The sequence below is a fragment of the Dreissena polymorpha genome, chromosome 2, assembly GCF_020536995.1.
Source record: "Dreissena polymorpha isolate Duluth1 chromosome 2, UMN_Dpol_1.0, whole genome shotgun sequence".
Taxonomy (NCBI): Eukaryota; Metazoa; Mollusca; class Bivalvia; order Myida; family Dreissenidae; genus Dreissena; species Dreissena polymorpha.
This window is the reverse complement of record NC_068356.1, coordinates 154,268,564-154,295,324: the sequence shown is the minus strand read 5'-3', so window position 1 is coordinate 154,295,324 and position 26,761 is coordinate 154,268,564. Positions and strand designations below refer to the sequence as shown.

General features: G+C 38.0%; 1 protein-coding gene across 4 annotated transcripts in view; it reads left to right on the top strand.

The window, feature by feature from the left end:
* The window catches only part of LOC127869531 (uncharacterized), an 82,515-nt gene extending 60,639 nt beyond the window's left edge, over positions 1-21,876 (top strand). The window contains exons 1-3 of one of the 4 annotated variants that reach the window (XM_052412181.1): positions 16,499-16,615; positions 18,931-18,993; positions 20,016-21,876. In XM_052412181.1, the coding sequence (XP_052268141.1) occupies positions 20,304-21,350 (1,047 nt within the window). In that variant the 5' untranslated portion in view covers positions 16,499-16,615; positions 18,931-18,993; positions 20,016-20,303 and the 3' untranslated portion in view covers positions 21,351-21,876. Of the gene's footprint in view, positions 1-16,498; positions 16,616-18,930; positions 18,994-20,015 lie in introns of those variants that run through there. The other 3 variants (XM_052412182.1, XM_052412180.1, XM_052412179.1) reach the window with 3 other exon arrangements.
* The last annotated feature ends 4,885 nt before the right edge of the window (positions 21,877-26,761 follow it).

Sequence of the window (26,761 nt, the reverse complement as noted above, 5' to 3'; positions counted from 1 at the left end):
CAGCGTAAACATAACAAAACACCATGTACGACCTAGACGTCTTGAATATTTGACACACGTCGGCACAAAGTGCTCGGAAATTTTTTCCTGCTATTTGTTGCATGATCATTCCCCGAATTGTCTTGAACATTCGACGCGCGTCAGCACAACGTGCATGAGGAAATTTTCGCGACATTTATTCATCTGCATTCATTTTTAATTTAATAAAAAGATACTCGTTTTTATGTACATCTTGTTAGGTAGAAAACAATAAAAAAATTACACAGGTGTAGTCTTATTGAATAAATGTGGGATCAATATTTATTCGTCTTTGTTATAAAATACTACGGCATGTAAGTAGAAAATATGTGTACCCAAAAACTCAACAACGGCAAGAACAGTTAGTTTTAATATGACGTCATTGTGCAAATGGGTTATGATCTGAATATAACTTCTGGAAATAATCATTACTTTCAGTTTGGAAATGCGATGTCAATGATGCTTTTATAACTGACATATGGATACCGTTTAAACGGTAAGCTTTTGTTTATTTCATTAATCATTTCGTTTTAAGGTTTAGAAAAATGTGTACATGTGATACCATTAATAGAAACAAACCTGAAACTGTAATAACTGTTCTATACCATTTTCATTACATATTCTCACCAGAGATTGGCAGGCATTTGACAGCTATATCGTCAGGAATATCCTTAATCCAATGAGCATTGGAGTCCCCAGCAATACGGTTCACTTTTCTCCTGTCTTGGGCACCTGAAAAAATAAAAGGAAAATGCTTCCTGACACAACGCTGCATCCTGTTCAAAAGAGCCTGCGTAATAAATCTACTAATTATAAAAAGACAAGTCTTAACAATCCAAATACTACCTTAACAATACTATTGCAACAAGACTAATAAGGACGACTAAACTTGTTTTATGTGTGTCTAACTACACAAAAAGAATATAAACAAAACAGATCAATCACGCTTTAAAAAAAATTAAGGTCACACAAGTTAAAAAGCCCTAATTTTCAATAATCAATAAGTGTCAAAATTGCGATACACTGGTCAGTGTTCAGTGCAAATATCACTATGAACATGTCAAGTGTCAATTATTGCACTAGTGTGTAACACACTGTATGTGTTCAAATGCGCGAAGCAACTGTTTTTTAATAATTAGTATTAAAGTGTCACTCAAAATTGCAATCCACTGGTAAGTGTTCAATCAATGCACAGTCACTATAAACACATCAAAAGCGTCAATTATTGCACTAGTGTAAAACACACAGAAGTGTCCAAATGCGCGAAGCACGTGTTTTAAATAGATCACAAAATGGGTAATAAAACACACACAGTTGAACTTAAGGTGAAAAGTAAACACAAATCCTTCGTTCACTCACACCGAGTTACTAGGACTAGGTCGCGAAAATGAATGCCACTTTGAATTATACACTTTACAACGTCGAAATACACCAAATCGCTGTTGTGGCTGACCTGCTGGACTGTTGTGTGTGACCTGGCGGAAGCGCGTTGGGAGCATGCGCAGAGAGACGAGGCACCGAGCAAATAAAGACGATCTGTGAAATTACCTGTTATATTTAAATCATTAAAGTGTTGTTATATCCTTATCAGTCTGTGTTGTCAGTACGCGGAAAGTGAAATAAGAGTATTTACATCATTGGCGACGAGGTTAATTGCGGAAAACACCGGGATTCAGGGTAAACAACGACTTTAAACTTTTGCCAGTTTGGCAAAAACGTGTTTTTGCAACCGTGGGTTTCACTGCGTAGATCGTAGAGAGAACATTTGTCGGTAGAGAACGATCAGTTACAACTAGTTATAGGCAAATTTGAGCCAGTTTGGCATAATAAATTTGTTTGAGACGGTTATTTCCTAAAAAATAACGATTGTTGCTGTGACGTCACGTGTTTATGCGTATCTATTCAGGTGCACTAGAACTTTCGCAGTTTGCGGTGGTACACAGGGGTGCTGCGCAGTTTGTGCAAGGAATCTTCTAGCCATCGCAGGTTGCGGAGGTGCACAGAGGTGTTGCAGTTTGCAACAAGGGGCTCTACTACAGTGATAAGAAGGAGGGAGGTGCTTGGAACGCGGCTGCTCATATACGTCTAACCAGTTTGGTTGGTATGTATAGTATGGTGGGCTTTTGTTGCCATTAATTAATTGGACAAGAGAACATTTGCTAACATTGTTATTAAAAATAAAATAAAAAATAATAAATAAAAACTTGGTTTTAATACATTGTTTATACTATTTTGGTAACTTCAGATTGAAACTAAAGAGTACAATATATACATAACACAACTCTGTATTGTTTAATTAGACTTGCAACACACCCGTGCTTGTTTCATCTAGTTCTTAAAATAATTAAAAATGGTTGTTCGAATTAATACTGCATCAGAGGCAGAGTTACGTGCAATTCCGGGGGTGGGACAAAAGACTGCAAAGGTTATTGTTCGATTAAGGGAAAAATATGGGACTATGACACCAGAGTTATTGTCATTAGCATTGGGAAGAACTGTCCCCAGCCATGTGCTGCAGCTTGTGGAGTTTCCAGAGGCAGAGCAGGATTTCAGTTTAGTCGTTTCAGATGACCTTAGCGAGCAGTTTGCAGAGGTTGAGCAGTTTGCTCTCTCACTACCAGCAAGTGTACAGGTCCAGTCCCCAGGTACAGCCAAGCTGGATGTTGCAGCAAGGCTTAAAAGCACATGCGCTGCCACCAAATTAGAGAAAGGCCAGCAGCAAGTCGAACAGAAGCCTAATCTGAAAAATGTTGACACTTTGCAGCTGAAAAAAGATGACAAACCATGTAAGCCCTTGGAGCGACAAAGCGGTGCGAGATTCAAGAAACACGAGACTAGTGACTCCGAGGGTCATTCACCGGTGCGAGCGGAGAAATGGCGTAAAGGTAAAAAATCCAGGACATCTGGCCATTTAAGGCGTAGCCATTCCCATGATAGTTTATCAAGGGAAGACGACGACACTACTAATGAAGTCCCAGTAGTGTGTTTTGTGAACCCAACTGACCAGTTTAAGACTATCAAGAAAAACGTGGTAGTGGGGAACGCCTATGAATTTGAAGAGGTTCTTCAGGAAGGCGATTTCCAAGCAACGACAGACGATGGCATCAAGATACATCCTGTAGCTGAAGTAGACCACCGTTTAACAGCGGAATATAATAGAAATCCGTTGGGATTGTCCTGTGCCTGGTCGACCAGTCAATCCAGAGAACCGGAGACCGTGGCAGGTTGCCAGGTGGAGTCGGTTTGGCAGAAAAGGTCGACCAGAGAACCGGAGACTGTGGCAGGTTGCCAGGTGGGGTCAGATCAGCTGAAAGGGTCGCTGAGTAAAACCAGAGAACCGGAGACCGTGGCAGGTTGCCATGGTGAGTCGGAACAGCAAAAGACATTTGAGATGTTACGGGGTGCCATGATCAAGGCGCCTGTATTAGGTCTTCCGAATCACCAAGACCCATATATCCTTGATACTGACGCGTCCAACACAGCCATTGGTGGCGTACTCAGTCAAGTTCAAGGCGGTGTGGAAAAAGTGATTGCCTACAGTAGTTTCTCACTGACATCTGAACAGAGAAGATATTGCACCACCAGAAAAGAGCTTCTTAGCATTGTACGGTTTACTAGGCAGTTCAGATATTACCTGTTAGGTAAAGTCTTTACTGTCCGAAGTGATCATTCAAGTCTTACATGGCTATTGCGCTTCAAAGAGCCACAAGGACAGTTGGCTCGTTGGATGGAAGAATTGGCACAGTACCACATGATCGTGCAACACCGACCTGGAAAAAATCATGGAAATGCTGACGCGTTATCACGTCTTCCAGACACATTGAGTCCATGTCCTTCGTATCTTGCAGGAATAATACCTGCCGACTTGCCTTGTGGTGGTTGTCACTACTGTGCCCGTGCACATGATCAGTGGGCTGCATTCACAGAAGACGTCGACGACGCCATTGGCCTAGTAGAGCAGGGCAGTTTCCAAACGAGGGGTGACCAAACAATGTCAGAACATGAATAATCAGTTCGCATCGAAGGAGCAGTTTGCTCAAGTACACCGTCGGATGGCACGGAAGTGGAGAACGTTCAGTCAGTTTATGACGTTTCCAATAGACAAGAGACAGCTGGTCAGCTAGGATCATATCCCTGGGATCCTGGGGGGCGAGACGATCACTCATTCATGCCAGGTTGTGGCAACAAGAATCCAGCAGAAGCCTGTAACCAGGGCAATGTAGTTTCGAACCATGACTTTCCCAAATGTCAGTTTGACAATTCTAGAACTATGGAAATAGGGCAAAGTAACGCGGCTTTCCAGATTTGTGCTTTCACACCCGAAGTGATTTTCTGTGCAAGTGTAAGATCACCTGAAGAGTCACAGGGCGATAATGCATGTTGTTGGGGTTTCACATTCAAAGAATTGGAGGAAAAACAAGCGGAAGACAACAAATTGGCCATGTTACTAGCCTTTCTGAGGGACAAAACCGAACCAGATGAGGGTAAACTGTTTCTTTCCAGTCCGGATGCAAAATACTACTGGATTAACAGAGATATGTTCAAATTGGTGCAGGGTGTTATTTTTCGCATGAAACCTAACTCGAAGGACTTGGAATTGGTGGTACCCACTGACTTACAGACCCAAGCTATTGAATGGCATCATGATTTACCATCGGCTGGGCACCAGGGTGTGGCCAGGACCAAGGCGAAGATCCAGGAAAAGTTCTTCTGGCGACATATTTCCAAAGATGTAGAGCGATACGTGTTGACCTGCGATGTGTGCAATCGCAATAAGAAAAGTAAATGCTATGGGAAAGCTCCATTGACAGAGTACCAGGCAGGGGCTCCGATGGAGAGGGTTCACATAGATTTCTTAGGACCGTTGCCACGTACATCTAATGGGAATGAGCATTGTTTAATGATGGTGGATCAATTTACCAAATGGGTCGAGTGTGTGCCATTGCCATCCCAAAAAGAAGAGGTTGCAGCAAAAGCAGCTATAGACACCTTCTTTACTCGGTTCGGGTATCCTTTTCAGTTGTTTTCTGACCAAGGACGGAATTTTCAAAGTAAGGTCTTTGAAGCAGTTTGCAAGGCTTTACAAATTCACAAAGCAAGGACCACACCTTATAGACCATCTTCCAACGGACAAGTTGAGAGGTTCAATCGAACATTAATGGATGCGGTTCGGTGCTTCATTGGAAAAACACATAATAAATGGGATGAGAAAGTGCAGCAAATAGCTGGGGCTATAAGGGCCTCTGTAAACCGCAGCACTGGATATACGCCCAACAAATTGATGTTAGGGCGCGAAGTTAACACTCAAGCTCAACTGATGTTCCCAATGGCGACAGATAAACATGAAGATGTGGACGAATTTGTCTGCGACCTTCTGGGGACCATAAGCCTAGCCCATGAAACAGCAAGGGCCAATCTCAGGACAGCATCAAAACGTATGAAGCGAGATTACGACGTAAGGGTGTTGCTGCGTCCCTACCAGGAGGGTGATGTGGTTTATCTCATGGACACCGCAGTACTGAAGGGAAAGTGCAGGAAACTCTGCTCACTATGGAAGGGTCCAGGTGTTAAATCAAAGAAACTCTCTGCATACCTGTACCAGGTGAAATTGCGGAACTCTGTTTTTGTCGTGAATCACGACAGAATGATGCCATGCCGGGATAGGAAGTTGCCTGCATGGATTGTGCAACATCGCAGTCAAGATCAGGTTGATCCGGACAATCTTGAAGATGAGGAACTGCACTGCGTCTGTGAAAAACCGTGGTAGGGACGCTTCATGATCCAATGTGACTTTTGTGACAAATGGTACCATGGGTCTTGTGTTAACATTTCTCCTTCTGATGCGCTAGATATAGACAAGTACAGGTGTGGGGCATGTCGCAAAAATATTTCTTAGTCTTTTTTGCCTGTATGAACACTTACGGAGCAGTTTGCCGCATTGTTTTGTTTGTATGTTTCAGATTCAATGTCATCTTTCATTAAGGAAGTCGAGGCGCTGCTAAGCCAGGGGATCCTCTACAAAAGCCCTGACAAGTTTGCTCTGGGGATTGGACTGGCCATGGCTCAGGACAGGGAGGGTGCCCTTCGCCTCCTAGAGGGGATGGTCAGTTTGGCCAAGACCCAGAAAACGAAGACCAAGGGAAAGGAGGACTGGCTTAAGAATTTATCAAGATCGCTTGATACCTATCAGATAGTGGACAGGGAATGGATCCACGAAAATGTATTTCCACTTCCCCAGCGGCCAAAGAAAAGGGAACAGGAGTATAATCCCGGGGCAGGGCAGCGAGATATTCGTTTGGGGCAGGCTGGGTCTAGTTTAGATCAGGCTTGTTACCTGGGAGATGAACTGCTCAACGTAGAAAAGCTTCTCGGAAAACCTGGCACTCCCAGCCACAATGAAGACCTTGGTCCGGATCCTGATATCCTGTTGTGAACGCCGAGTCCCAGAAAGTGTCTGGACAAGTCATCGACGGCAGTTTGCCCGATGGAGGTCAGTTTCCCTGGCGAGGACAAGGTAGAAGCTACAGGAGGTCACACAGACTCGGGGGCTGCTGGTTTACCCTTGGGAGAGGTCGAGGGCGACCCGTCCGAGGATGCAAGTCGCACGTCCACAGGAAGAGATGAGCGGGTTCTCTATTCTCGTGAAAACCAAGTCAGGAGCTCCGAGAGTCACCGGGAGGACAGAAGCAGGCTTTCAGGGGAGAGGGTAGAAGACCGGAAGTGGAGTCAGGCGAAGAAAAGAGATACCAGGTCAGAACCTGCACGGAAAGTACGCCAGATGCCAGGTACAAGTTCCGGGGGCAATCTCCGAGTGTCAGTCGAAATACCGAAGAAGATTAGGCTGACCAGGGACAGTTTGTCCCAGGTCCAGAAGAGGTTAGAATGCCAGCGCCGGGTCGAGAGGCTAAGGAGGAACCATACCTGCTGTGTCCCTGGTTGTGACAGCGTTGGAGTTGAATTCGAAAAGGTCCATGCGATGACAAGGCATGTGCCAACAGTTTTTGATGGACGGTTGGCTGATCCAAGTGACATAGTTCAGGGAATGCGGGTCCGAGCATTGTTGCAGGTTGCAACGTGGCTACTTGGCAGACCAGGGACGCTCCACGACCTGCTGGATCTGGTGAACGCCCAACACTTCCTCGAGTCCCGTGAGACGACTCACCCAAGATCATCCTCTTGGTCTACCTTGGAAGGGTTTTGTAGGTATTTACGGGAACCAGTTCCAGCGGAATTCACACTTGCACCCGTCAACAGTGTCGCAGGACTTCTTCACTGGAGAGTTCTGTACCTGTTGGCAGCCTTGCTGCAGCCCAGGGATCGCCTTTATTGGATGGAGCAGTTTGCTTATCCCCCAATCGTGATTGAATCTCTCCCAGAAGCAGTGGACAGTCATTTCCACCCTGATCGACTCAGACGTGCCGCTAATATTCACGGCACCATAGTGGTGGCAAGTTTCTGCGACCCAGAGACGTACCCATCGTCAAGAGATGTTGATACTTTTCCACCGGAAGTCATCGTGGCGGTTGGGATTCACCCTAAACATGCCGCCAACTGGAAGAGGTTCCTCTCAGACGCTTTGGAGAGGTTGAGCAGTTTGCTCACTAATCCGCGGGTTGTGGCGATTGGTGAAGTAGGGTTGGATCACTCGATGGACCCGGCAGACTGGTGGTACCAGATGAAGCTGCTGCAGAAACTCCTGCCCATCATCCGAGAAAACAAGGTTCTGGTGCTCCACTGTCGGGGAATTACCGGCGACAATGGTATGGAGGCTCATCTGTTGTTGCTTCACCTATTAAAGCCCCTTTCAAGACAACAGAGGATTCAGCTCCATGCCTTTAATGGGAACCAACTGGTGGTTGGGTGGTGGCTGGAAGTTTTCCCTAACACCCACTTCAGTTTTAACAGGAGTGTTGAAAACTTCACCCCGGAGCAAGTGGCCGCTGTAGTCAGCATGCCTGAGGATCTTCTCCTTATTGAAACAGACGCCCCTTACTTTACGAGGCCCCATATGAGGTTTTCGGCGCTAGCGGAAGTTGGGGATGTGGCGGCGATGTTGGCGGGACTTCGAGGGGTGACGACGCAGCATATCCTGGAGATCACTACAAGAAACGCCGTCAACCTGTTTGGTGAGATCCCCACAGGGCAGGTTGCCCTGTAGATCAACCCTAGTAATTGATGGTCCTCAATGTATGCCAGTTTGGCGATCCAGGATGGGCACGAACAACAACACCCAGCAGATGGCCGACTATTACCTGCGGCGGAGGTACCGGGTTCCGGGAAGCGGCTCCAACAATAAAGACGGGGGGAGTGTTGTGGCTGACCTGCTGGACTGTTGTGTGTGACCTGGCGGAAGCGCGTTGGGAGCATGCGCAGAGAGACGAGGCACCGAGCAAATAAAGACGATCTGTGAAATTACCTGTTATATTTAAATCATTAAAGTGTTGTTATATCCTTATCAGTCTGTGTTGTCAGTACGCGGAAAGTGAAATAAGAGTATTTACATCATCGCAATTAAAAGATAGCTATTGCAAGTTCAAAAACAAAACTGAAATATATAAGCGACGAAATGACTTCTTGATCTCAAAACAATGTCACAAACGTATACAATACCGGATCTCAACCGTTTGAAAGCTCGTGGGCAATCAGAAGGGGAGATTATTCAAACGATGTTTTTTATCAAACTCCTGGTTTTTTATTGTTTCTCCATTCGGTACCCCTCGCACGTTATTTGATTACGCTTTCTTCATATATGGTCATATTACACTCATTCATTTAACGTTTATTTATAGATGTTTGTGTTGTGACATATATGGTTATGATTACCATATTAGGTAAGGATTTACAGACGTTTCGCGCCCAAGTCTTTTCGCACCCTAGTTATTTCGCCCCCAAGACGTTTCCGCCCTGGTCGTTTCGCACCTGGTCGTTTCGCCCCCATACTAGCGGAAACAATAGTTGTTGAGTAGTTTAATTGATGACCATTATATAATTTTAATAAGAGGATATTTATCACGTCAATGACTAAACTTATAGTCTGGACTCTAGAGTAGTAACAAAAAACTAAAAACAGATATTTTTTTCTGACCTATTTATTCATTTGACATACAATAACGTAGAATAACAGTGTAAAACAACATGATGAACACATACGATATTTCAGTAGTTTAGTTACATGAAACGACAATGAAAGCATTCTTTATTTATAAATTTTATGAACTACATAAACACAACCGCGTATAAGCAACACAAAGAAAAGTCCGTAGAGTCAGTATAAGAACATGTAATCATGTAACTTCGAAACACAATGAGCAGTCACTATGACCAATTTGATTGTGTTAGTCACTGAGAGATATAGTTTTGTTCTCTACATGAAGATAAAATTTCATATTAACACAATAAAGCTTCAAAAGTATTTCTTTAAAAAAAATAGGCTTGTATTACTCTACAGCTAACTTAAAATTTTAATGTTATATGTTTTTAAGTAACATTAATGTTTTCTGCTCCTGTGTCTGCCTTGAAAAGAAAACAAGACTTTAAACAGCATCTGAATTAATGTGACAATATGAATTAAAAATGCATATTTTTCAAGTATTATTTATGTTATAATTACATGTTTTAATATATATTTCATGTTTTTTTTCTGACATTTTAATGCAACTTGTGTCACTTAATTAACATTTTTTAGTAGTTTAGTTACATAAAACGACAATGAAAGCATTCTTTATTTATATAGTTTATGAAGTTCATAAACATGACAACACGAAGAAATGTCCGTAGGGTCTATTTGAACACATTCGATATTTCAGTAGTTTTCCGCAGGCACGCAGGTAGGTGAGTTCGACAGCGAACAGTGAAACGAAGGAATTATTGTTTAATTACTGCATAGGCTTAGCGTCTATTAAAATAAATACATCTAAAACAAAGGTCTCGATCTAAGAAAAAAGTAATCGCCATACAAATTACATCTTCTACCTTTACGGAGAATTATTTGAAATAGTGACATCCTTTAAATACTTAGGTATATCAGCCCAAACACTAGCAAAACGCGAAAATAGAGCTCTTCATAGACTTTTCACTATTATAAATTAATACGAAAAAGTACATACAAAACTACTGCCATGTTATTTAATGTTTGTATAAGTAAATAATTCTTCAATTTTTATAGGTCCGACACTAGATCTATGCACTGGTCTGAATTTTTGACTGTATTCATTTTACATTAATATATATACTTATGGTGGCTAATTGCTTTTATCACCTACCCTTTGTCGGATTAATGCGTGATATACTTACATTATTGATTATAATGGTCACCAATTAAACTACTCAACACCTAGTGTTCCACTAATATACTTACATTATTGATTCAGGGTACTTTCTTTGATGATTATATAATGGTCACCAATTAAACTACTCAACACCTAGTCCCTGGTCGTTTCGCACCTAATATGGGGGCGAAACGACCAGGTGCGAAACGACCAGGGCGGAAACGTCTTGGGGGCGAAACATCCGAGGACCTTAGGTAAAGACGGCCAGGGACCAGAGTCGCTCTGATTGCGTGTTTGTCATGCATAACACCTTGAGAATGGACACTGGAAGTGTATATCGTTGTAACTTTATTGTTATTAGCATTGGATTCAAGTTGCCATTGAGGAAAGCGTGTCGTTTATACTAAATTGAATTTTTTTATGACTCCTGGCAAAGCTCAAATAATGGCATCACAGTTTCAGCTGCAATCGATATTTTAATTATCCAAATACAACGGATATGCAAAACTGCGTGCTGCGCATGCGCGGATGGGACAGTATAATTTTTTACCATTCCGAACGTGATTGCTAATGCAGCGGGATACAGTATTTTTTGTCAGTACATTTTTTTCCCGCTGGTGGCACATTTTTGCTATGGCCGCGGGATACAGTATATTTTGGACAGTTAATTTAATCCCGCTGGGTCTGACAGTATTTCTATGTCACGATGGCCTATGAGAGTTTAGCATTGTGAATTAAAGTAAGGTATAATAATATTTTTTTGTAGCGGGCAACAGTATTTTTTTAATTCATTTTTTCCCGCTGGGTCTGACAGTATTTCTATGTAAAGATGGCCTATGGGAGTTTAGCATTGTGAATAAAAGTGAGGTTTAATAAAAATTACTATCGACATTGGAATGGAAGGTCGAAACGTGGTTGAAAGACCCCATCTTGAAGATTACGCACGATATTTTATTTTTTTAAGTATCGCCCATATTATCCGAATCTTGTGTATCGCGGTCTAATTTCAGACCGCGACACTAGACACACGAAGCGATACTCGTTATTTTGCGCGACAGTCGCGGCGACGCACGATATTTGTACTGTTCAAATATCGCTGTAATAATATCGCCTGTCCACTGTAAGGTTTTCAAAAAATCAGGGGAGACAAAAAGGTGATATTTTCACGTCATCACGTGACGTCATCTTAAGAGTTTCTATATTTATTTAAATCACATGCAATTAAAGTCTAAATCACCAAATAAAATCATATTTAAATCGATGTTACCACTCTAAAAGCAACCTTTTTTATTCATTATTGATCAATATGAAGTGTTTTTTTTTATTACTGATGATGAAACCTTTTCAGGATATTTGATGTTTGGTTATGTTTATCTTGTTTAATTTAGGCCAACGTTGAGTCAAGTGTGTCCAAATACTACATCACCAGCAAAATCTTAGAAAAAACGTCTTCCCGCTCTAGAAGCCACTCGTATGTGTATTATTAATAGAGCTGTAACGATTCGGTTCGATGCATCGAAAAGCCGGTTCAACTGCGCCGATTCGATTTCTATACAAATACGGCCAATTAAGATTCGATTCACTGCAACCCCGATTGATCCGCGTTTTAAACCTTACTTTCCAAATCCGTCGTCTAAACTTTCATGTCATTTATAAAACGTCTTGTGATTGGTCGATAGCCAATATGTCATCCTATGAATGAATGAATAACATGCTGAGCGTTACATCAGCCGTTAAAATGGCTTCTTCAACCGCGATCCAAATTAAAATAAAAAGTATTGGAACATTTCGGGTTTCGCGAAGGTTCTGATGCAAAGGCAACTGTCAAAACGTGTTTTGTTGACGTAAGTTACCCTAAATCTGAAAGTACTACACATTTGATGCAACATTTAAAGAGAAAACACTCGGTTGGTATTTTAGATGTGATACATTGTGCATTTTATGTTTGTTAAGAATAACTCAACAGGAAGTTTTGTTCAATAAATTTATTACTTATAAAACATTGTTGGGTTTTTTAATTTTAAATTAAAAAAAAAGAACGTTTCCTAATCGAGGGTCGAATCTGTTCTCACCGGGTCGCTAGGTGGACATGATATCCCGGCGACCTGCGGCACAAAGTTACGAGCGCTTTATATTTTTACTTATTTTAATTGACTTTCAATACACATGCTGATAGTTTTAACATTTTTTTACAAACAGAAATTGTAAATTTGCAAGTTTGAATAAATGAAAATAATGCATTCATTCTTGTTTGAAGATAATAATATGGTTCAATGCCAATTTGTGAAAATGTCTCTTGAAGAGAGATACTTCGTTTTCCAATGAGTGCATTATGGACAGAAGTACACATACATTGAACATATCCTTAAAAGTGTTATAAAAATCCTTGTTTTAGAATGGTTATATGTTGTTAACTATTTATCACTGCAATAATGGATTGACAATTTTGTGAGTACTTGCATGGTCCATATATTTTAAATGAAATGTGCGTAGTACTGCCAACAGTTATTACGTAAAAAAGTCCTAATCCAGGATTATTGCCATTAGATCAAAGGGACATACCCAGTTACAGTAGACTGCAAAAACATTTCATTACAACATGTTATTAATCAACGGTCGAGCGTTTAAACTATCGAACAGTTAGCGTTGGTAATAGTTTACAAAATAACAGACAAGCTGATGTTTAAAATTCGAATATAGACCGTACTTCATTGAAACATTGGTTTGAAAGACGGAACCCATCTTTTGCAAGACATCCAGGTAACACAAATTGTATCTGTAAAAATGATCTATCATATATAAAGATTGATATATAGTACCTTCCTAACTTATACGCTACTTTGTAATACCGTTTAATAGTTTACCCGCCATTAAACTATTGTTGTGAGTTCCCTACCGGAGCTTTACCACAGGCTACTACCGATGTTTTCTCCGACCGTTCTGTCTAACTTGCATTTTGTCCGTCCATGGTTCCAAGGAGCGGTTTTTAAACTTGCTGAACATACTCATCGATTCGTCAGCAAAGCCGTCTGGGCGCAAAACTTAAACAGCTTGAAATGTTCACAATATAGTATCACCTAACATCGGAATACATCTTAAACATGATTCTATTAGAATCCATGATTCTTATTTTCTTGGCAAAGGTCCAATATAAGGCGACTATTGTTGAAATAAAATTACTTAATAGTTCAATACTTGTAATTCGAAATGTGATCTAACATACGAAATGCTATTACTTTAATTGTGTGATTTTACATACACACACATTTCTAACAAAGTTCAACAGTTATATATTTATAACAAACAAATATAATCACTGTTTTGACTAATTGGACATTGCTTTGATTAAAAAACTGATACATGTAAAGGGAAATTACTTTCATGGCAATGCACCAAATTTTATTTGAAAGGTTCACCGCGGTATGAGGCTACTTGGCTGAGCTACTGTAAAAGCCTGATTTGCAAAATACTTTTTTTTAAATATAATGATTATTCGTTGATTCTTTCTGTTTGTATTAAATTACGTGTATACAATAACAATCCTCATAGATATAATTGTAGAGTACTTATTGGTTTGATGCCGAATAAAATACAATATAGCAGCAATAAAATGTATCGACTATTGAGGAAAATTAGGGAACCGTCTGTAAATTATAAATTAATTTATGTACAACCCTAAATTATAACTGAAAGGCCCTAATTATACCCGTACGACACTAAATCACAACTGTACGATCCTGATTAGTACATGAACGACCATGATTAATACCAGTGCGACCCTGAATCATACATGTACGACCCTGATTGATACACGTAAGAACCGTATTTATACATACATGTCATGTACGAACATAATCATACCTGTACGACCCTGGATAATTTATAAATTAGCTTGATTTATACATGATGTAAGACTTTGATGTATACATGCATGACGCTGGTTTAGACATGTACGACCCGGATTCATACTTGTATGATCCTGATTCATACATGTACGACCCTGCTTAATAAATGTACGAAGCTGATTAACACGTGTACGACCCTGATTCATACTTGTAGGACCCGGATTTATACATGTATGTGAACAATTCTGGGCTAACTGTACGCTGGAGCTGTTTAAAAAGGTTTATACCCAAAGTGCTTTTGCATTTACTGTAACAAGACGGTTGAATATTAATTCAAATAATTTCCAGTCGAAACACTGTAATAATCTTCACAAATCTTTAAAACTCATAAAAGGTTTAATTAACCATATAAAAAAGTATTGTTCCTCAACATAAATAATCCACTTTAAAATGCAATTACTTCCATGGTCCCTATGTTTCATTGGATATTCCATATATGTTCAGTCGTTATTTATACTTACTTACAATAGTTATCATTGAGATCTTTCGCTAACATTTAGTAATAACTTGATGTTTTTTTCAGCGTTTCCTTGGTGATACAAATGTGCGGCTTATCTTGTAACTTTTGAATTACAACGTCAATAAAACTGGATCCCGCAACTGTTTAGTGTCGTTGAAAATCGAATAATTATGAAGTTCTGTTTGATATTTTAATTACGAAATCATTATTATTTAGTGATTAAAAATTAAAAATTGAGTATCTCTTTGGGACTAAAGCATTTAATAACAATCTAATCAATATTCAATGGAATGAACAAGCGGATATTCGAATACCGATTTTGGTATTCGATGCCATCCCTATTGACAATACATTTCACACGTAGAAACAAACAATGAAGAGGTCACTGTCTTGTATCGGTCAATCTGAAGCATGCACCTCAACAGACATGTTTACTGCTTGCCATCCACTTGTCGTGCATACACAACGATCTGCAAGCACCCAGAAGCATGCGGATGTTGGCGGGTCAGCACCTTATAGACTGGGAACTGCCCTGCTTGAGGCGGAGGAAGCTGAGAAGAAAAAAATGGCGGTATCTCCCACCGACGGAGTAAGTCCGTCGCGTCCCTTTGCTTTGCCAAACGAGTTTAGACTTATTACCCGTAGCTACAGCCATCTCGTGTTGATTTCATCGCTGAAAGACGAAGCTGGATTGACTTCTCCAGACCAACACATATTACACGTTAAAACAAACAATTGAATGGGTCACTGGCTTGCATCGGTCAATGTGAAGCATAAACTTTCGAAAACTCAAAAGACGTGTTAACTGGTCAATAAACAGCGAAAATGCGGTACTTCGAAATCATGTGTAACCTTATCGATATAACTATCGTTTCGAAGCTTGAGTGATGTATTTTTTAAAACGATAAGCTTCTTTAAAAAATTGTTAATAGTTCCGCGCTATAACCTGAAATCAACAACTCGGACATCCGGAAATACGTGAAACTATGGGTTAAAACTTAAAAAATTTGTAAAGTTTCGCATTACTCTTTTTTTCATTTTGCGAAACGTACATAAACACTCCAAACAGGTAAAACAATATAGACATGAACATGATAAACAGTTACACGTTGGCCTGAAACAAGGAAGTTTAAGAAGCGGACAATATTGTTGTAAACAAATTGTCATCTGAGATTCAGATGTCACACCAAAACAAAGCTATGGTCCGTACAAATATCATTACTTGGGCTTAAGTTAGTTAAGTTAACAAAAATCTAAGGTTAGACAATAATTTATACTGATTTATATAAATTTTAAACATGAACATATTCATACTCACAAATGCTCAGACAGAAGTATTGTATAAAAAGTTAATACTTATTCAATATTATACCTATTCAGCGGGCGTTTACTACCTTACGACTTGACATACGTGAAAACAGAACCAAATTCTAGATGTTTATTACACCAACAAAACTATACACGAACATTCCCTCTGCAGGAACGGGATTTGAACCAAAGATCCCTGTTGAAAGCATCCTTCTAGATAATGTTCGTGTTTACGTTATTTAATTCAGTCGCTTGTTTGCAACAATTTCTTTAGTTTCTAGCATGCGTTATGTACTAAAATACGTCCGGGTAAAACATAAATCCACCTGAAAGTCTAGGAATTTAATACATGGTTAAAACTAACGGCGATTGAAATGTGATATTTTCCTTATCCTTACTGCAAACAAAGGATATCACGAGCCCGTTCATTTCTATTTATAGGGACAGATCACGTTGCAGTTTCTGTCGCACTGTGCAAGTTAACAAGCTATTATAATATGTAACTATTTGTCGAGCGTTTACATACTCAAACAGGCGTTTGTCACTTTACGTTTAACAATTGACATACACTCTGCAAAAGTATGTAAGGATTTTCGATCGCACTGGATTCACAGCTTTCCTAACGCAGTTGATCAATTATTTCGCTACAAAATCAGGTAAAATTAATTATTTTTTTTCTGTATGTACCTTTCTTTAGTTTTTGTTTTCCTTTCTTGTCTTTAATATAATCTTTTGCTATATGCTTCTTGATTAACATCCTTTTATTGAGCTTTATACTGCGTCTGTTAGACGTTGGTCATTTAAGCTACATACTGTGGTTGTTAAACAATAATTTTAAACTGACAAATGACGTCCGTTGGTTTGAACTGAATGAACGGTTGCAAATGATTTCAGTTTCACAGCTAGAGGAATGTGAAGAATAAGAATTATCCAACGACAAGCATAATAAGTTTGGAATTAATTTATTGTTTAAGTTTGGCAAAAATATCTGTCAATGCTGAGTTTAAACAACAAATGCATAGTTATGTTTTCAAAGAAATAATACATTAACTAAAATCATACAATAACATTATGATAGCTTATATCCCCCGACACCGGAAGGATGTGTTATAATATGATCATGCCATCTATTTAAGACATATTTGTTAAATTAATATAGTTGTTAAATTAATAAAGACCCCGATACCGGAAGTACCTGATACAGTTCTTAACACAGAGAGCACTCTGGCACCGGAAGTCCATAACATATTCAATCAGTCTCTGATCAGCCTTGACGACGATAGGCGAAGGTAACACGAAGTCATGGAAACAAAGGCTGAAAATGTATGACAAAATGGCGAGTATCGATGTTCATACTTAAACGTCACAGGGAGGTGGGAGGTTGTTTTTTTTTAATAAATTTCTAAATAAGCAATGAATGCAACTTACTCAGCAATGAGACAACAGGGTAAAAAAAACGCACGTGGAAATGGAGCCCGTTCTATACTATGGTGCAGCGCCCATGCGGGAGAATAATTTTCATGAAAGTTAACTCTTGTATGACTGATAATTCGTATCTTGCGTAGGATAAAATGGTTTATTCTGAAGCGAATAAACATTAGTTATACAAGTTAAAAATATGTGATTGCCATGTTATAAATCCATACAAGTCATGACGGAGCCTGTTTCAATTAATTTCGCTTGATACAATGCCGCCTTATTTAAAAAATATGTATTTATTATTGGTAGTCAGATTTCGAGAGTTAATTGTTTCGAACCATGTATATACATACGTTGTTAAACATGCACAGGTGACAAATCGTTTCTTATTGAAAGCTAACCTGGGCTGGAGAACAAGATAATGCATCGAATCTTATCCAAGGCCTTACCTGGGCATGTGAACAACATATTTGAATTATTTTTGATAATTATTATGTGCCTAATAATATATAAGCATATGTAAATTTGCTTACGTAGCCTCGCCTCATACGTTTTTTTTTAAATTATGACTAGTGAACACAAACTATAATTTTAAAATTTTGTATAAATGAAATTCATTCTGTCAGTTTGTTTTCCCGCATAATTTCAGTCATTAATGTGTAAGAATAAATTATTCAAGATGGGCGAGATATTTCATTCGTAAATTTAATGATGGTATGTTTACTGTCACTATCAAGTGTGATAAATTGATTGCACAATACACCTATTTATACAATATTTATAAACAATAACACAACCAAAAATACGAATTAATGTTATTGCCTATTAGATCTATAAGCCATACGTAAAATACACCATAATTCCGTCGACATTCAAAATCACGCCGACATATAAATGAGTTTTGACAACACACGTTTGCTTTCAAAGGGACGTTTTCACGTTTTGGGAAATTGACACAATTTTTGTTGTGGTTATGATAGTTGTGAGGAAACAGTAATAATGAACATTTAACATGCTCTAAAATATCCATTATATGCATCTTTTGACGATTCAAAAACCTGAAACTACGATGACTGCTTCTATTAAGTATAAAATACATTAATACTTGTATGAGCACGGATGGCCGAGTGGTCTAAGCGTTAGACTTTTACTTCGGGGGTCAGTGGTTCGAGCCCAGTTGAGGGTTACTTTTTTCTTTCTTTTATTTTATCATTGTTTTTTACTGGAGGTTTGTATGTCCGATGTTTGCATTTATCAATATAAAAAAGTTAATAAAAACTTCAATGTATGCCTTAATCTATGAAAATGTCCCTCTAATAATGTGAATGTATGAAGCGCCTCTTCATAAAATTACCTTTCATTAAAATTCACACTTCCCAATTTGAAATCAATAAATGATACGGTGTGCTGACCAAATATATCGGTAAAGATCAAGCTGTGATGCATTCATTATATTGTATAATGCAGAAAAAGGCTGTATTAAATATGTGTTACGTCGGCTTAGCGTCCCTTTGACCATTTGGTATAATCGATCTTTCTGTTCATATCACAGATGGCGGAAGGGACTGTTCGACATTACACGGAATGGACTCCAAGGCTAATCAGGCGATCAAGGGTAAATAACTGTTGAATTGTATGGGGAATACATTTATCACTACAGAAATATTGTGTCCCTGTCATAAACAGCTGACACTAGTTTAAGTTCTACTACTTCTAGGGAGTTCATTCACCATGGTGATCAAATATGTTCAATCACGTATTTTCTACCATTTCCTTGAATATTTTCGATTAGCGGATCATTGGATAAACTTTAACTTTAACAAGCCGTATTCAAATAAAAGGCTAGATTGCACTTTACCGGTACGCAGTTGTTTACCACTATCGACAAAGCGGGGATTTGGGGGCGGTTGCCCCATATACTTAGGAAATATATAGGATAAAAAGGATTATAAGATGTTGCGTTAGTTGTTATGTGTTAGGTGTTAAGGGTTAGGCTTAGGGTACGCTGTTTGATGTTAAGTGTTGCGTACTGGTAAAGTGCAATTGTCCCAAATAAAAGATTCTTTCTTACTCTAATATACATATATGTTCCAATATGTCAGAGGATCTATATACCAGCAGCTAGAATGTAGTATTTGTAACTCAGACTGTTTGTTTGTGTAAGATCAAAATATATTTATAGGTTTGATTGAGCTAGACTCTATTTTAAAACATGTCTTGATTAAAATTATCGTATACCAACACCAATGGGTTCATTTAAACTCAAAATAATCAATTTGTATATAAAAATATTAGAAACTGTATAAGTCGGTCCGTTGGTGACGGTACATCTTATATAACGTTATATCAAACATCTAATTCCTTATAAATACACACAATCCAAGTGTTCGTTTGAATCTTCTCAGTACCTTTAATGAAACATACAACGGATTGTGTGAGCGATTCCAGTAGCATTAATTAAATTAATACTTTGTCTAAATTTACATAAGTATGCTATTGAATATAAAACAAAAGAGCCTCTTACAAAAATGATTATGAAAGAGATGCGAGATTTTAAGACAGATAAACTACAGAAAAAAACATGCTGCTGTATTATGTAAATTTAGTGAATGAATTCATTTTTTTATTTCGTTACAGTATGCTTATGAAGATGAATCCCGGGAAACAAACAACATTATGAATATCCTGGGGTATGGGCCCGAGATCATACAGAAACGCCGAGAACATTACATAGAGAATGATAGGCTGATTAATACACTGGGAGAGGACTTTTCGTGTACGAATATCACTGCGGGGAGCAAAGCGGAGTGACTGACCCGTTTATACGAGAGCGATACTGACTATATAAATGTGTTACCAAATGCTGTGTGTTTAGAAAACAGTTTTGACCAAAGCAATATCCCTTATCACATCACTATATTAGAAATGAATTCCACAATGACAACTGCGGGATATTGTAGAGTACTACTTGGGAGACTTGCTCCTAGAAGCGCGTCTGCTATTTCCGATTCCTTATGTGCAAATGAATGTGGCCACTCTATTTTAAGCAGTGCACTATATGTAGAATATTTCAGACACGTACGGCATGCATCATCCGGTACGGTCCACCATCCACGTGCTGGTCCATCGTTGCCATGGTCTAATGGTCCTTTTAAAAATGATACGGTACACGCCATTCGCTGTCACTGTCCAAACATATTGCAGACATGGGCAAATCGAACTCGTCACTGGCCACCATCAGATATTGTAGAGAAAGTGGTTGCGATGGGAGCTTTTGTTACTCCGATTGGGTTTAAAAGAAGCGAACACAACCATGTGGAATGGAGGATATGTTTTAATACTGGAGAGACGGAACTTGTAAATAATCTTAATGACACTCAGATCAAATTATATGTTTTGCTTAAAATGATCGCTAAGGATATACTGAAACCGCAGAAAAAAGAAATCACATCGTACACAATGAAGAATATCGTATTATGGCTAGCGGAGAACAACCAATCCTCTTTTTTCTATTCCGGAAGTTTGTTTCATTGGCTCCATGAGGGACTGGATATATTAAGAACCGCTATATCCACTAATCAACTGCCTTACTATATGATACCTGAACGAAATCTGTTGGCGGAATCTGAACTGAACACTGATCAGCAGCTACTGTGGGTGAGAACTATAAAGGACATGATTGAGGAAGGTCCGCGAATACTACTTAGGTTGAACAAATTCCGACAGGCAATTATCGGGTACCCGGAACCACTTCTGTGGTACAGCAAGATGAGGACTGAAATAGAGATGTGGAGTTTGGAGTATAATAACAGACTGCTTCAATGCAGGGTCACAAACTCCATTGAGACTGATACTATTCTGCTGACATGCAATAAACGTAGATATGAGATCTCTTGTGAGGTCGCGCTGCGTATGTTTCTGGAGGGCAGTTCGGTTTATAATGTTAGTGTAGAGAAGATGATGCTAAGCTAAGGACGTATTTAAAATGTATCGATGACACATTTTTACATGTACATATATTTTGTGTGTGAACACACTAACAAAGTTTCAAGCAACATCAACAATAGGGAATTTTAATTAAATTATATTTTTAGAAAGTTTCTACAGGATCAGTCAAGTCCCTCGCCTTTTTAGATCAGCGTTTGCTGATAATGATTAATTTTTTGGAACGACGTTTTTGTATGATTCGAGAAGATTTCGACTGCTAAACTAAGGATAAATATATGAAACGTTTACGTGAATAAGTAATACCATCAGGTCTACCATTTTCAAAGTTTGGTCCCGTTTAACCATTTAATAGTTTATTTTTTACATGTATTAATAATAATTTTCTTCAGTTTGAAATTAGCAATATAAACCCAACGTGAAAAGGTTATCTGATATAAGCACGCATACTGATTGCTATTCTCGAATTTTTTGTGAATGCTGTTACTAATATAGTTTTTTTGGATGTTGTATTTACACAGTTTGTATCATTCCTATTAAATATTGCGTTCCTAAGTATTACAACGTTAATGACACGTAAATGACCCGAACAAAAGCTGAAACTCCGTATGTTATTCAACAAAACTTATATAACATTTGATAAAACAAGGACCTCGATGACCCCAAAGTACGTAATCTGCGTTAATAATTAGAGCTGTAACGATTCACCCATCATTCGATTCGATTCGATTTCGATAACAAATGGTCCGATTCGATTATTTTCGATTCGATTCAAATTAAAGTATTTGCTGCTTATTTTGCAAACTATTTCATGTTTGTTTTGTCTAGGGCATGAATTAATATGTTTGGTATTTGTGATTAACTTATTATGTTGTAAATTTAAAGTGTTTAATTTTAAATAAAATTTACAATTTAAAAAACAAACATTGTTTTATAAGTAATACATTTTTTTAACAAAACTTCCTGTTGAGTTATTCTTAAATAACATAAAATGCACAATGTATCACTTCTGAAATATCAAACGAGTGTTTTCTCTTTAAATGTTGCATCACATTTGTAGTACTTTCAGCTTTAGGGTAACTTTCGTCAACAAAACACGTTTTGACAGTTGTCTTTGCATCAGAACCTTCGCGAAACCCGAAATGTTCCCATACTTTTTATTTTAATTTTGACGGTGCGTCTTTCATCGCGGTTGAAGAAGCCATTTTAACGGCTGATGTAACGCTCAGCATGTTATTCATTCATTCATAGGATGACATATTGGCTATCGACCAATCACAAGACGTATTACAAATGACAAGAACGTTTAGACGACGGATTTGGAAAGTAAGGTTTAAAATGCGAATCAATCGGGACTGCAGTGAATCGAATCTAAATTGGCCGTATTTGTATCGAAATCGAATCGGAGCAGTTGAACCGGTTTTTCGATGCTTCGAACCGAATCGTTATAGCTCTATTAATAATACACATACGAGTGGCTTCTAGAGCGGGAAGACGTTTTTTTTTCTAAGATTTTACTGGTGATGTAGTATTTGGACACACTTGACTCAACGTTGGCCTAGATTAAACAAGATTAACATAACCAAACATCAAATATCCTGACCAGGTTTCATCATCAGTAATAAAAAAACAACAACCTTATTTTGATCAATAATGAATAAAAAAAAGTTGCTTTTAGAGTGGTAACATCGATTTTAATACGATTTTATTTGGTGATTTAGACTTTAATTGCATGTGATTTAAGGTAGCGCACCTCTAATGGGCACATATCCAAATATAATCTAAGTAATTATTTTCTTAATCAGCATCATTTCACTGAACTACATTCAAATTTGTAGGTAGGCTTTCCATGCTTTTTAAAAAAATATACCGATTTTTTCAAAACCACCCCCACGCTCGGCTTTTGTCCAGTTTATTTTCACCCCTGGGGTATATAAAAGTTCCATAATTCATTCAAATTTCCAAATATGGGCATGCAGTTGGTGTGTACAGATGCTGTAAAGGTGTTTAAAGTTTAGACAAGATGAAATAAGTATTCTTTTACAGACATTTATTTTTTACAAATTTTTATCTATGGAAGAGCGCCATGAAATGTAAGTGATTTCAGCCAAGTAAAAATTGGGTCGGTTAAAAACAAAGTGTAATAAAATTCAAAATAGTATCATTTAAGTCATATTTTAAACTTAGTTTTTATAGAAACACTATACACAGCAAAAATACCAAGAAATAGACAGATTTACCGTTTACTTTTTTAAATAAAAATAAAAATGCAACATGCATGGTTCGTATTTTCCACAGTAAATCACCCAATTTCGCCATAACGTTGTTTTAATTTTAATAATTGAAGAATGTGCATAAAAATTGCAACATATTTAACAATAAATATAGTTAATATGCCATATTAAATCAAATTACGTTAGAAAATAAATAAAACGCGTCGCAAAAAAAGTATACGTCGTCGGCAGGATTTGAACCTGCGCGGGAATATCCCAAAAGATTTCTAGTCTATCGCCTTAACCACTAGGCTACGGCACCTAATAGTAGGCTCTTCAACCTTCGAAGAAATCGCGGGAAATCATTAGAGGTGCGCTACCTTAAATAAATATAGAAATTCTTAAGATGACGTCACGTGATGACGTGAAAATCACCTTGTTGTTTCCCCTGATTTTTTGAAAACCTTACAGTGGACAAGCAATATTATTACAGCGATATTTGAACAGCACAAGTATCGTGCGTCGCCGCGACTGTCGCGCAAAATATCGAGTATCGTCTCTTGTGTCTAGTGTCGCGGTCTGAAATTAGACCGCGATACACAAGATTCGGATAATATGGGCGATATTTGAAAAATAAAATATCGTGCGTCGCCGCGACTGTCGCGCAAAATATCGTGTATTGTGTACCTTTAAACGCGACACTAGACACACCAAGCGATACTTGATATATATTTTTTTTACAGTCGCGCTGACGCACGATATTTTTCTTAACAGTCGCGGCGACGCACAATATTTTGCGCGACAGTCGCGGTGACGCGCGAACTATTTAACACGATATATCGCCTTTTGGGCTATCTACACAAGGGCGATATATCGTGTTAAATTTATCGTGCGTCGCCGCGACTGTCAAGAAAAATATCGTGCATCGCCGCGACTGTCAAGAAAAATATCAAGTATCGCTCCGTGTGTCTAGTGTCGCCCTTGATGAAAGAAGTGCGAGATTATAGATGGCACTATCCGGATTCCGTAAACAGGTGACATCTTAAATTGTTTAGTTTTCACGAACGCCAGGCATTGACGGTCACTATTGTCAGGAGTAATGACTTGGAGATTGTTGTGCTCAAAAGAGCTAGGAATATCAATAATAATCGAATAACTGTGTTCAATTAGATGCAGATTGAGAGCCCGTTTCATAAACAATTCTTTAGTTTTTCGTAAGAAATTTGCTTTTCTTACGTACGAACGTTCACGCGAATGTATACGAACGTTTAATAAACACGTTCTCAAACTTAAGAATTCTTACAAATCTTACGCACGTTAAACCAGTCTAGGTTCTTCAATTGAATGTTTGAAAAGACGTTATACTATAATTTCGCGCCATCTGTCAGATTAATTCTACGAAGGCCAATTAAGCCTAATGATTACGCATATGTTGTATTTTCCTTTAATAATTAAATGTGAAGGCGTTAGCAGAAATCCTGTAAAATGAGGTCGACGTCATTCGACAAAAAAACGTGTTTTTGCTAGACGTTCAGTGCACTCGATATGATTTTCTTTTAAACATATGTAAAACTTGTTTTCTTGGTAACTATTTCAGGCGGAAAAAAAACGCTGACCCCTCGCAAATTTATCGTAAAATATGAACAACGAGTATTTAAAGTTCGTAGAGTGTAACCATTGCTTCTATGTTGAAATTGAAATACACTATAATTGGGTTTAAATGGCGTAGAGTAAAATGCTGAAATTTACTGTCAATGTTGGATATACTTACCCGGATTAACAACGGAGCATACTGATATGGATAGAGATGGAGAATTTCTTCAAAAAGAAAATGGTATTCCACGTCAGGTAAGATTATGAATCTACATGACACCATGATACAATCGCATGTGTGGAAATTTACATCTAATGTTTCGTTATGGAATGTAAATACATGTTAAAACTGACTAAATTTTATTTTTCTTAATAGTTTAAAAATGGAATTCTATGAATACTTACTTTGTATATATGTCAGATTGTAATATTAGTAAATATATTTGTATGCTTGAGCTATTTTGTCAAACCTTAACATATAAAAGCGACCTTTTAACCACAGGCACTCGGCATCAGTTACTACCCCCCTCCCCCCAGCTGCGACACGTTTGAGAGTTTTTGGAGGCGGTAGCAGCTGGGGGAGGCGGTATTAACTAATGCCGAATGACTGTGCTTTTCACAGATTTTGGCTTTATTGAAGTTTGTCATTGAATGCCTTATACTGATACTGATACATGTCAACATTTGATAAAAAACTCCAGTAAAAACAAGAATAAAGTTAAAGAAAGAAAAAAGTAATCCGCAACTTGGCTCGAACCACTGATCCCTGGAGTAAACGTCCAATGCTTAGACCACTAGCCATCCGTTCTCATACAATATATGAGAATCAGAAACATGTTTGTTTTTTTAATTTTGTTAGTTTACCAAAATGTGAAAAGGTCCCTTTAATACATTTCTATTAATTTAAATCAATAACAGGTGTTTTAAATCACGGACTCTAGATTACAATATACACTCCGTGTTTAAATACAGTAGTGTTTAATTTTTTTGTTTATTATTTTTATTATTTTACAGTTTATTATTTTACAGTTTACTATTTTACAGTTTTTCAATAACAAAGATAAAACAATTGACAAAACCGTCTTCTGGGTGTGGACTAGATTTAATTAAATAATAGTTTCTTTGGTAAGACATATTTTCTGATTTATAAAATATTTATAAAAAAAGCAAGATTGTATACGATGTCTTATGTCGGGAAAGTATCCTTCACTTCTCCAAAACAAAGTTAAATGGAACAAGATAAAAATGCAAGTTTTTATTTTTTGTGGCACAATATATTCCAATTTAATTTCCCACGACATCTATTCCTACGACAAACAAACCATTTTCAAACTCATCCAAATATCATTTGGACAAATCTTCTTACCAAGCTTCATGAAGATCTGGCAGTAAATGTAGCCTCTAGAGTGTAAACCAGGTTTTACTAAAGCCATCTAAGGAAAAATGTCATGCCCCTGGTGGGCCTGTTTTTCAAGTAACAGGAAATATTTTCGAAATCGTCCAAGATATAGTTAGGACACATTATCTGACAAAGTTTCATGAAGATCAAACAATAAATGTTGACTATATAGTGATAACAATGCAATAGTATAAGGTTACGCTTGTTTATATTCACAGTTCTCAATTTATAAA